We start from the raw sequence: 12,995 nt of genomic DNA, 5'->3' as shown, positions 1-12,995 counted from the left end.
AAAACAGCTATAGTATGAAGTGGAATGTCAAAATATTGTAAAAATTTCACACATAAAGTATAATGGGCATTCAGAGGAGACCAGAGCTATCAGGGTAGGTTCTACAGGATGACCCTTGAAGGGTGTAGGACTGGGACAGGTAAAGACAGAACAGGAAAGTGGAAGGGGCAGGCATTCTAGATGGAAAGTGCTGTGAGCAGCAACCAGAGGGAGGGCAAAGTGTGGGGAATGGTGAGATGGGGTGCCTAGGGAGGAGTATTGGCGGAGTGGTTGGTCCATGCCGGCTGGAGGGCTGGGCTTTGCAGGGTGATGGGCACCTCCCGAGATTTTAGATGAGGCGTATGGCCCGAGAGCTGTGGATTTGGAAGATTAATCTGGCCTGGCTCTAAAAGCAAAACTGAAGTGGGAACAAGGAGAAGGAAGGAGCATTTTGAAGAAGGTTTGCTGCTACAGGCTATAGGAGAAGTAACAGGGTCATTAGCTAGAGCTGCTCCAGCCAATGTGAAAGCTGCTGGCCATGTGTGCTTACCGAGCAGTGGAAAGAGGCTAGCCGGAGTGGAGGTGTGCTGGAGGAATAAACTACACACTGAATTTTTATGACTTAGTACCAAAAAAAAAGATGTAAAATATCTCATCAATAATTTTTTAATATTGATCACATGTTAAAGTGAGAGTTTTTGGACCTATTGTGATAAATACAATATATTATTAAAAATTAATTTCACCTGTTCATTCTCGCATTTTTTAAGTGGCTGTTAAGGAATTGAAAATGACATAGGTGGCTCACGTTATACTGCACAGAACTGGGCTACAGTGATGACAAAATGGAGAGGAAGAGAACATTGTGAGAACCAGGAAGGCGTAGAAATGAGGGGGTGCAGTGACTAGCTCTACCTCAGATGTTCAGCAAGATTTACTGAACACTGGCCATGCGCTGGGCCCTCTTTTAGGTGCCGGGGATACAGAGGTGAGCAAGGTGGAGAAACCCTGTTTCATAAAGCGTTCAACCAACAGACAAACAAGTGAGTAAGCACTTCAGTCAGTGAGAGGGTTATGAAAATATAAAACAGGGTGGTCCTAGGCAGAAAGAGCAGCAAATACAAAAGCTCTGAGGCGGGAGCAAGCTTGGTGGGCCCAGGAAATGCAAAGAGAGACAGAGTTTGAGGAAGAGTGGCGAGGAAGATGAGGCTATGAGGTAGGCAGGGTCTAGATCACACAGGGCCTTGTTGGCCAGGGTCAAGAGAGTGGATCTAAAACTAAGTGCCCTGGAAGCTGTTGGAGGATTTTAACTGGTTGGATTAAAAGAATGGAAGGGACAAGTTGAGAGCCAAGATGATTATAAACTTTGATTCTGTATGATGTGAAGTATGATGGTGCCATTCATAGAAACAGGGAAGTCAGAAGCAAGTTTTGCAGAGACCAATGAGTGCAGTGCCGAATATCTCAAATTTGAATATCTTAAAACTAGTAAGTAAGGTGCCCTGAAAGGAAGAGAGAAAGGTGAGATCAACCAAACAATAAATTGACCAGAGAGTTAGGAAAACAAAACAAAAACCAAAAAACAGGAAAAAGAGTATGCTATAAAAAGTAATATTCCTTTATTTTTGTAAACTGGATCGGCCCCTACCGAAATACAGTCTTAACGCTCTTAACGTAAAATAATGACAGAATTTTAAATATGGTGGTATATTATAAGCAGTGGAGGGCACCCCAAAATTCCTGAGATTGAAAGTCCACTCTTTTTTCGTGCTGCAGACATGAACTGCTTTTATAAAGAACCCCAATTTAACTATCTTAATGTGGCCTTTAATTTCAAGCACAATACTAAACATAAAACCGTTTATGTGAATAAGTATTTCCGACACGGATTAAATTGTAGTGTAACAATTTTTTTGACTAGTTTTACTTTTATTTTCAGTTTCTCAGTGACTGCACATTTGGGGAGAAGTGCTAAAGAATTCCTTTTTACCTTTTGTAAAAAAGTCATACACAGCAAAATTTTGTACTCTGACTCACAAGTAACTACAATCACAGCTTGTTTATTTCATTGGTTTCTCCAGCTCACTTAAAAGATGTCTTACGATTCTATTTTCATACATAGAAACTAGTTGTATGAAAAAGACATGTGATCATATTAGAGAAAGACTTGCTGTGGCTTAAAGTTGGTAATTTACCAGTCTGTTTAATATTCAGTATTGTGTTACTTAAAGGGTTTATGGGCAGCGACACAATGGAGAAGGCTGTGCAGAATTCCCAAGAGTGACATACAAGAGAAGCAGAAGCACTGGCCCCTTATTTAGCCTGAGATAAAATATAGTAACTTAAAGGTCACTGTCTCACTAAGGTTGACAAAGGAACCATTCATTTCCCGATGTTCTATATTCTAGACCGAATTTGAAAGGAGGAACATAATGGATATAAATATTTACGGACATTTTAAAGGCCATTATCTCAGCTCAGTTTCAAAGCCAATTTTTCTAAACCGTCTCTGTGAAGCATCCTCAGCTGTGATAGTTCACAGTTTAAAAGTCAATATAACAATTTTGAAAGCACTATTATAGGTCGTCACTTCTACAGTGAGATTCAGTGTATAGTTTCTCCTTTAGCTTTGGGCCAAAGGGTAAGAAATTGGATTTGAAAAAATATGTGGAACTGAGAATAGAATGTAATAAAGGGAAAAAATAGGTTCTTTTCTTCCCCCTACTATATGCACATTCCCTACGTGCAGAGAGAAGTGGAAGACCTTACCTTTTTTTTTTTTTTTTTTTTTTTTCTTGCGGTACACGGGCCTCTCACTGTTGTGGCCTCTCCCGTTGCGAAGCACAGGCTCCGGACGCGCAGGCTCAGCGGCCATGGCTCACGGGCCCAGCCGCTCCGCGGCATGTGGGATCTTCCCGCACCGGGCCACGAACCCGAGTCCCCTGCATCGGCAGGCGGACTCTCAACCACTAGCGCCACCAGGGAAGCCCGAAGACCTTACCTTTATACCGTCTTAATTTCCAACACTATACAGATGTGTTTTGTTATACTTTATAAATGAAAAACATCAACTACTTCCTCCAACTATGCCTTCTAATATCATATTTTACTTCTCTTTTCTTTTTTAATTAGGGAATCCCTGGGTACAAGAGTGAGAAGGTAAGTTGGTAATAACAAATAGATCAGAATTTCATTAAAAAAAACCAGCAACATAACTGTATTTATATACTTAATAAAAGTTATTTTCCTTTATTTTTGTAAGTCTGGATTCCCAAATTCCAAAGTATATTCTCAACTCTGTTAGCATAAAATAATAATAGAACTTAAGATACAGGTGTATGTTATAAAGGATGGAAGGAAGCCTAAGAATCCTGAGAATCCAGCCTCTCTTAGTCCTGCAAATACAAATTCTTTTAATAGAGAACCCCAGTTTAATGGTCATGCAATACGGGTATCAAGATCAAAAGTTTCTATGTACAAATGGATGCAGCAATACTACAATTATGCTGCTGCCTTGGTGCTTAACTTCCTATGAAATGTAGACACAAGACCCTCTCATGGGGCAAAGAGGATCTATCCTGGTTAAGCAGTAAAGAATTACTTCATTCTTTACTGAACTAAATGAACTAAAGAACTAAATGAACTAAAGAACTAAATGAACTAAAGAATTAGTTCATTCCATCAGGCACCTGGGTAGAGCTTGCAGGGGCAGTAAATTTGACAAAGGTTATGAGTTGGTAGATTATTTTATTATTCTTTGCAAATTACCAATTAGGAAATCAAACTGCTTCCAAAGAAATTAACACGTTAGACTGGGGCTCAGGAATCTTCGAGAGGGTTCAGTGGTTCATAAGTTTAAGCCACTATTATTATATGCTCTCTATTATCAGATTTTTCTGTCTGAAATCAGAACATGGCCCTCATCATTCATTCTGTCCTACAACCCTCAGACCTGGGCAAGAGGCATGCACTTTACAGGGTCCTGCCCTGGGTCTCCTCCAGCCTCCTCATTCATGAGGGAGCCAGGTGTCTGTAGAGTGAGAGGCCCATGTCCCCTTCTCCTGGATCATGCTTTGGGTAACCAAGCCCCTAGAAGTCCCTGCAAAATGGTCTGAGCCTGCTTCAAAGGCACACACGAACCTCCTTCCCATGTCCATCTTCTTCCTAGGCCTGAGGGAAACCAAATGGAAGCTTTGTTGGGGCAGGAGGGGGCTTTGTTTTGCTGTCTGTGGCACCATCACAGACACATACAGCTCCTTTGGCTGTGGGAGGAGCTGGAGGTGGGAGGTGAACTGAGAGCTGGGCTGTGGGCTATGGGCATGGGCCTCCCACATGCACCTCTGAGGAATTCCAAAATTCTCTAACTTTTTACTCCTTTTGGAGATATATTTGTCAAGAAAGGAAGCCAGAACACGACTAGTTTATTAGCTCGATTTGGAACTTTCAGCTACTTAGATAGGTGGTATTTGGGCCTCTGCTTATACTCTTGTTCTGGGCCCTGTAAACATTAGGGGTGAACCTACACACAGGCATATAAATATAATCCTAAACACTGGAAATGTTAGGTCGAAAAGGGGAAGAGTGTAAGAAATGCCATGATTCTGTACCTTGCCATCAGAACCTGGACAACTCAATATCTTAGAGTGTCTGTTTCTTCATCCATATAGAACTGGATTAATACAAGCCTCCCTAATTTACAGGGTCGTTGGAGAATCAAAGAGAATAATGGATGTGACAATGTATTTTAAATTATTTGCTGGTCTATAAACATAAGGTGCTACTATAAAGAGATAGGGAACAAGTGATAATATGGGAAAGTTAAAAAACTTTCATGATTGTAAAACTGTCCTATATATATAGTTGAAGAAAATTTTCCATGCCACCACCGTTTTGATTTATACAGTATGCTAATTATCAACACCAGGAAACTCTCTGTGTATTTTTTTTTTTGAAAAGATTCACTTAAACTTCTGGGGAACTATACATTCACTGGAGGGGCCCTCGTTTGGAAAATACAAGCTGTCGGAGCAAAATGGCCCTGAACCGTCGACATTCAAACCAGAATTTCACCAGGATAAGCAGCGTCAGAAATCGGGGCTGGGAACAGAGCTAATCTGTTCAGTTTTTTCTGAAGCACTCGCTCTTGGGAACTTTGTAACTCTGACCATGCCACAGGGATTACTGAGCCCATCAAAAAAGAAAACGCCTTTGCAGAGGCGAATAACCTGAGTACAGTATCTTCATTGATGGGAATCTGCCCCCACGCCAATGCTGTTCCTCAGGACCCTATAGCTAACAAATCTGTCTGGACAAATGGAACGTGAACTCTAGCCCAAAGAATTTTGAGCATATTTATGGTACTTTTCTGTTTTATATTTTGGTGGTTGACTCATTGTATTTCCATCCAACATTCTTCGATTAATTGCTTTCTAGTTGATTCTTCAAGAGCAATTTTCCATTTGCATTCAGCAATAAATGTTCAACTTGTTTTAAGTGAAAGCTCAGTTTTTCCTGGGTCAGTTTGACTCACAATACGATGTGGAACGAGAACAGATGGCTTTTGTTTTTTGGGGTTTTTTTAACTTTTTATTTTATATTGGCGTATAGCCGATTAACAATGTTGTGATAGTTTCAGGTGCACAGCAAAGGGAGTCAGCCATACGTATGCATGTATCCATTCTCCCCCAGACTCCCCTCCCATCCAGGCTTTCACATAACACTGAGCAGAGTTCCCTGTGCTATACAGTAGGTCCTTGTTGGTTATCCATTTTAAATATAGCAGTGTGTACATGTTGATCCCAAACTCCCTGACTATTCCTTCCCCCCACCCTTCCCCCCGGTAACCATAAACAGATTGCTTTTGAATAGAGACATAGCTGGATCTAAAAATTGTACCTCCCTCTTGCCTGCTCCCCGTGCCAGCAATACCCCACGCAGGACCCTAGGCAGAAGTGTCAGGTTTGTGGAAAGTAACTTGAAGACCATGGCAGTGTACCCTGTTCAGCTCTGGGTGGCTGAGGGAGAACACGGACTTGGGAGCCTAACAGACTCAAGCATGTGGTCATGGGCAAGCTACTTAATCTCTCTGAGCCTCACTTGCCTTGTGTATGAATGGAGATGCATACACCTTGCAAGGCTGTTGTGGTGATCACCAATAATGTCAAGACTTTGGCACATACTCTGCATCCATAACTGGTGGTCACAATTATGATATTCCTTCTCAGAGCAAAGTGTGGTCTGCAGGTTGGCAGTCAATCTGTGAACTATTGGTTGCTATTTTGTGATGAGATGAAGCTTGCACAAGAATATAAGTCCACTGCATCACTAAACATACTGCTTAGCTCAGCTGACATTTATTTTTCATAGCAAGACTTCCCTAATGAAGGAAGCAGGGCAGTGATGAACATTCTAGTGCAAGTTCCTTATATAGCGGCACTTTGAGTTGCATGCTTTAGAGGAGCACAGAGATAATAAAGCAGCAGCAGAAACAGAAACTAGTAGTGAGGGCACCAGCCTAGGAGTCATTGGCTGGCATGAACATTTACATAAATCATTTAACCCCCCCAACTGAACTGCCCTATCTTAAAAATATGAATTGCTTCGAGGCTCAGAAAAAATATAGATATGTATGAATACACTTTGAAAAGTCTAACTTCAGTTGTTTTTCTAATTGACCTTGTTACTTCTAATTATTAGAAGTCTTGAAAGTCTGATATAGTAGATTTGTATTCAGAGGCCCCAGTTCTCATTCTATCTGAGCAAGTTACTTAACCTTTTTAAATCACAAATTTTCAATCTGTGAAACTGGGCTAATGATATCTACCTCAGACAGTTAATGTCAGATTAACTGACATAATGTCTGTAAAATAACATTAATAATAAACAGGAAAGCATAATTTAAATGTTAATTTGTTTTTCCATTAGTATTCCAGGAAAGGCGGGACAGCAGTCTGTGGTGATGGAAAACACACAGCATGCTTGTCGCCATGCCCAACTCTCTCTCTCACCGCAGACCTTGATCATTCATCATGGCTCCTTTCTCCACCAAGTCTGGACATGCTCTCAGAATCTTTCTCTCACAGATCTCTAGGCAAACACTACTAATTGATCAAAGTTGGTGCTCAGGCTGGAGCATGTGGTGTTGTGGAAAGAATAGGGACTCGGAGTCTGAGTAGACCTGGGCTGAGACCTGATTCTTCTTACTAGCTCGAGGATGGAGCAAAGTTACCTTGTTGAGCTTAAGTTTCCTCATTTATAAAATAAGATGAAGGTGAAGGGGATTATGAGGTACAAACTTCCAGTTATAAAATAAATAAGTCACAGGGATGTAATGTACAGCACAGGGAATATAGTTAATATTCTGTAGTAACTTTGGATGGTGTGTAATCCATAAAAATATTGAATCACTGTGTTGTACACCTGAAACTAACATGATATTGCAAGTCAACTATACTTCAATAAGAAAAGGCATCTATGGATCAAATTGCAAAAAAAGGAATTGTAAAACTAATCTCATTGGGGTATAATGTGGATTCAATTCAATCACATATGCAAAGGGTACATAAAATATGGTAGATGCTCATTAAACCTTAGTTTCTTTCCTCTTAATTTGATCCATGTCTCAAAAACGTTAAACCTCATTAGGTGGTATCACTAATTTGATTGTGTTAAGAATGACTCATGGGTAAAATTTTTCAGAGTTCAATGCCCAAACAACCCACAGTATTGAGGATAAAACTGTGTATAACTCATCAGACTGCTCATGTCATAAGATTCTGCTGGGAATCTTTTAAAAAGAATCCGAACACTGAATGACTGCAAATGTCTTCTTATTTCATGTATTCATTTTTTTAGGGTGAACGTGGAGAATGCGGTAAACCAGGAATAAAAGGTAACAAAGTAAGGAACTTGTTTTTAAAATGCTAACAGCTGTGATCCCTTTGGGACTGAGTTTCCTTAAGAAGAAATTCCTGGATTCATTATGTTGCTCTCACTACTGGAATTAGAGAGTCATCGGCTCAATTTTCACATCTGTAAAACATGAAGCAAAAAACAAATCCATCTCTAACTTTATTTAATGGAGCCCCCAAAGGCCTTTCTTACGGACCATTAAGACTTTGCCTTGTGGCACCCTAACCTTTGAGGCCAGGCCCACTAAATGTTATGGTGAAAAGAATAACTTAACTAGCAAAGTCAATTCAAGCTCCAGTTGGGTCAAAGGAGAATTGTTTTCCAGATGTAAATGCTGAGAACAAGCACCTTCCAAAGTAGAGTGAAGAACTCTATGAAATAGGTTAATGAAATACTTTTCAGTAATGTGGAAGAACTAGACACAGATAAGGATTTGAAAAGGCAGCAAGCCACAGAAATTGGGTAGTTATTTACCTTTCATTAAAAAATAAATATGAATAAAATACATAAACTGGAGACAATATTAAATGTTAAGGAGTTCCTTAATGGACCAGAAATACATAGAGAGTATATTTGAAACATGATAAAGGGTCCAAAAAAGTAGAGTAAAAGTAAATAGTTTTCATTATAGTTAAGAACTGTTACCAGCATGCCACCAAGATACCAAAGTCTTTCAATATCTATTTTTTAATTATGGGAAGAATCAAGGAGAGAAAACGAGGGGGAAGGTGAAAAGAAAAGTATAAAATAGTGACACTGGCCTATGTAACTAAACACTTCAAATAGGCTGAGACTTTCTGAAAGCTTTTAAACTACTGTAGAGTTAAAGGTCAGATGAATCTGAAAAATGTAGGCTTGGTAATTATCTCTGGACAAAATGAAAGGTGTGATAATGAATGGATTCTTCCTGGAGAATAACTGAAAATGGGAGATGGACATAGACTTGAAAATACAGAAGAATGGACACACTGAACAAAAATGAGTCAAAAAATAACTGGAGACACTATTTGAAATAAAAATGGCTGACAAAGATTTAACACAGTTCATTGACTAAGATGGCAGGGATTGTTAAATGCCCTATAACTTTCTGTGCTAAAAAGAAAGAAAAAATACTGCCCATTAGAAATGTAAGGTGCAACTGATTGTACGATGTATCCCAATTTCAGAGATGTAAAAATCTGAAAAAATGCATGTCTAAGGTCAATGAAATATAGTGCCCTTGATGTGAAGAGTTCATGTAAGTTTACACATAAAACGTACAAAGAACACAAAGCAACATAAAAGAGGAAATATAAATGGGTAATAAATCAAAAAATTATCCAAACACATAAGCAATCAGGTAAGTAAAATTAAAACATTAAAATATTACTTCATCTATCAAATTAGCAAGCACTGAGATAATATATAATACTCAGTATTGATGGAGATATTGTAAGATGAAGATGCACTCTCTATACTCAGGTAGTGAGAATGGAAATCTGAACAAAATTTATGGAGGAAATTTTTACTTTTTCTTTCTATATATGGTGTGAGAGACAAAAGAGGGTGAATGAGAGCCTTAAATGTGCTTACAGTCTCTGTGTCAGTCATCTTCTTCTAGGAAATTATCCTTAGGAATGAATCAGAAGTTGAACAAAGATTTATACACAAAGATATTCACTATACTACTGTTAACAATAGAAATCATCAGAAACAACTTAAGTGTCAAAACTAGAGAAATGAGTAGCTATGACAGAATCATATTCTTGGATATTATTCAGTTTACTAAGAGTTTTTAATGACATGGAAAAATATTTTTGATAGAGTGGAAGGCCAGATAAGTAGGACACAAAATTGGATATACACTTTGATCAAATTATTTAAAGAAAGACCTACTGGATGAAATAATAATATTGGATGAAAATATGCCTAAAATGTTAACATCTGTTGCTGTTAGAAATTTACTTTTTTCTATAATTGTCAAGGTATGTCTATTATAAACAGGTTACATTTTGGTAATCAGAAGAAAAGTGGAAATCTGAGAAAAGAGAGACTAGGTAATATTATACTGTCATAAAAAACTTTAAAGGGCTTCCTAGTTATGGGACATATTGAAATACTTTGTTAGAAGAGTGTTGAGTATAAGTTGTGTTTTGCCAAGTTCTATGTATTGAAGATGGGCAAGAGAGTGATCTAGACATTGTGGAAACTCACTAAATTGTTTTTTTTAATTTATTTAATTTATTTATTTTTGGCTGCACTGGGTGTTTGATACTGCTCACAGGCTTTCTCTAGTTGCGTCGAGCGGGAGCTACTCTTTGTAGTGGTGTGCGGGCTTCTCATTGCGGTGGTTTCTCTTGTTGCAGGGCCCGGGCTCTAGGCGCACAGGCTTCAGTAGTTGTGGCACGCGGGTTAAGTAGTTGTGTCTTGGGGGCTCTAGAGCGTAGGCTCAGTAGTCGTGGCGCATGGGCTTAGCTGCTCCGCGGCACGTGGGATCTTCCCGGACCAGGGCTCGAACCCGTGTCCCCTGCACTGGCAGGCGGATTCTTAACCACTGCGCCACAGGGAAGCCCACTAAATTGTTAATTTAACTTACATTGCCTTGCTGGAAGGAAAAAATATTCCACCAAATTTATTGCTTTCTAAGGATCCTTAAGAAATAAATTTTTAAAATTCTGATAAAAATGTCAATATACAGGCAAAGGAGTTAACCTAAAATCATGTTTTCATGGAGTTTGTTTACTAGAGAAAAGTTTACTAACAAGTTGGCTTGTTAATTAGGATCGTTTTGTTAACAGTGAATTTGTTGGCTTTGATGTTTGGATAACCTGGGAAGACTGGCCATTACTGGGAACACAGTTCCTTCTCTTCCACGTAAAATCATTGCAAATTGAATGGATATTTAGAGCAACTTACCGTTCATTTTATTCCACAGGGATCCCCAGTGCCAAATGGACCAAAGGGACCCGGAGGACTTCAGGTAAGGAGGCGAAAACCAAATCTAAGTCTGTATTAGAATACCTAGGGAGCTTTGGAAATCTCTGTGCCCACATGCACCCTCTACCAATTCAGTCAGAATGTCCGGCGATTGGAGTCAGGCATCAGTATTTTTAAAGATTCTCAGGTGATTCCAATGTGAGACAAAGTCTGGAGACTGGTGCTCTAATATTTTGAATAACTAACGCAGGCTCCTTCAAAGATAGGTGCCGGCATGTGAGTCTACTTAGTGAGTAGCTGAAGGGATAAAAGTTAAAAAATTAGAGTTTAGGAAGATGAATAAACTCAAAGCAGTTAGGGCTTCCCTGGTGGTGCAGTGGTTGAGAGTCCGCCTGCCGATGCAGGGGACACGGGTTCGTGCCCCGGTCCGGGAAGATCCCACATGCCGCGGAGCGGCTGGGCCCGTGAGCCATGGCCGCTGAGCCTGCGCGTCCGGAGCCTGTGCCCCGCAACGGGAGAGGCCACAGCAGTGAGAGGCCCGCGTACCGCAAAAAAAAAAAAAAAAAAAAAGTCAAAGCAGTCAAAAGCAGGATGTAACAATGTTGGCATTGCTGCTCTAATGCAGTAGGAAGAGCTATGCATTTTATCTAAATTACAGCATCTGTATTGTTCCATCATGATAAGCAGTAACTGCTCAATAACACGGAATGATTCTTTAAAGCATTTATTTTAGACTTATCCCAGGGATTTCAGAAAATAATTGGATCCGTTTTTCCAGTCTGGGGACTTGCCTTGTCTAAAGCTGTAATGGGAAGAGGGTGTGTATATGTGTGAAGAACCAATTTCAGCATTTCAAAAAGTCTACTGAAAATTATACCTTTACCCAAAATTTCCTAGATGGCATCTAGTTGACCACCAACGCCTTTGTTCTGGTCTGAAATTGTATCAGGACAGGGGAGTAACTCTGATTATCACAGGTCATTGGAAACTCCAACTTACAGTTATATATGCCTTAGATATATATTTTTAAAGTTGTTGTTTATTCTTTCCAAAAAGGGGTCCAGCACAGGAATGATGTTGGAAACGCAGGTTTAGAAAACAAACACCTCATGAATAAATGTTTGCTCTCAGTCTAGGTACTATTTTAGAAGCTGTGTGTTTGACACAAGGAATTTTATCTCATTCCATTTCTCAATCGTGTGTAACCCCAACTTAACTCTGACTTAGATAGTCTGACTTCTAACTCCAGGATCTCTAGGGACCCTAATGAATGATTCATTCCTGATTGGCCTTCTGTACACAGAACTAATTCTTGGTTTTCATCTTGGAGCAGGGCATTACTGGACCTCCAGGGGATCCAGGCCCGAAGGGGTTTCAAGGCAATAAGGTAATCATACCCGTTGATTGTAGACAGGCAGAGTGCCTTTCCCCTAGTGAGCTATGGTAATACACGTTTTTATTAGGCAGAAGTCAATGGATTCTTTGAGGACGAATCTTTGGAAATACATAATAACCTGCAGGTGTTATACACAGAATCATGTTTAAGTACATGCAGGAAGTTAGTGTCATAGTCTTTTCATTTATTATTATTATTTTATTCAAAGGGGCATTATTAAATATAAGCCATTATTTTTGCAGTGTTTCCATCTTACTCCCGCCCTTTTAGTCATTTTATGACAAACTAGAAACTGAAAAGTAGTAATAAGCAACACAATTCAAATCACTCTATTTCCCACAGGTAATGTCAACTCAATACATAGTTTATAAGAGAAGGGGATTTATAACTGTCATACCAACAAAAATTAAACTTTTTTAAATTGCGAGGGTGTAATCTCTATCAGTACCAGCCTTGTAATGTCATTCCACAGGTAACCAGGCAAGACGTATAGGGAGGGGTTGAATAAGAGCCAGATGGAACCAAAAGTTGAGATAGAAGGGATCTTTAAAAGACCTGTTTATAAGACTCCATTTTCCAATGAGAGTGGCCATTAATTTGCTGAAAACAAGCGTTTTAGTGCCTTTTTAACACTTCTCAGTGCTTAGTAAATTCCACAGATATAGTAAATATCTAATAAATGGTGTTGAGTTAGTGACTGGAGATCTGTGGAATTTGTGGCAGTAATAACAGCAGACAGTACTGTCCCCAGAGGACCCTAGATAAAGCCAATCTTTTAAGGGTGCTATTAAAT

The 12,995-nt window shown here is 39.4% G+C and overlaps 1 protein-coding gene across 1 annotated transcript in view; it reads left to right on the top strand.

The window, feature by feature from the left end:
• COL28A1 (collagen type XXVIII alpha 1 chain) overlaps positions 1 to 12,995 on the top strand; it is a 162,091-nt gene that overhangs the window by 16,896 nt on the left and 132,200 nt on the right. The window contains 4 exon segments of the mRNA XM_089917047.1: positions 3,112 to 3,138; positions 7,834 to 7,878; positions 10,805 to 10,849; positions 12,140 to 12,193. Coding sequence (XP_089773173.1) covers positions 3,112 to 3,138; positions 7,834 to 7,878; positions 10,805 to 10,849; positions 12,140 to 12,193 — 171 coding nt within the window.

This window comes from Delphinapterus leucas, chromosome 9 (genome assembly GCF_059928025.1).
Source record: "Delphinapterus leucas isolate spDelLeu-1000000601 "Yukka" chromosome 9, BTC_Dleu_Yukka2, whole genome shotgun sequence".
NCBI lineage: Eukaryota > Metazoa > Chordata > Mammalia > Artiodactyla > Monodontidae > Delphinapterus > Delphinapterus leucas.
Note: the sequence above shows the minus strand (reverse complement) of the source record. Positions and strands in the feature narration are given on the sequence as shown.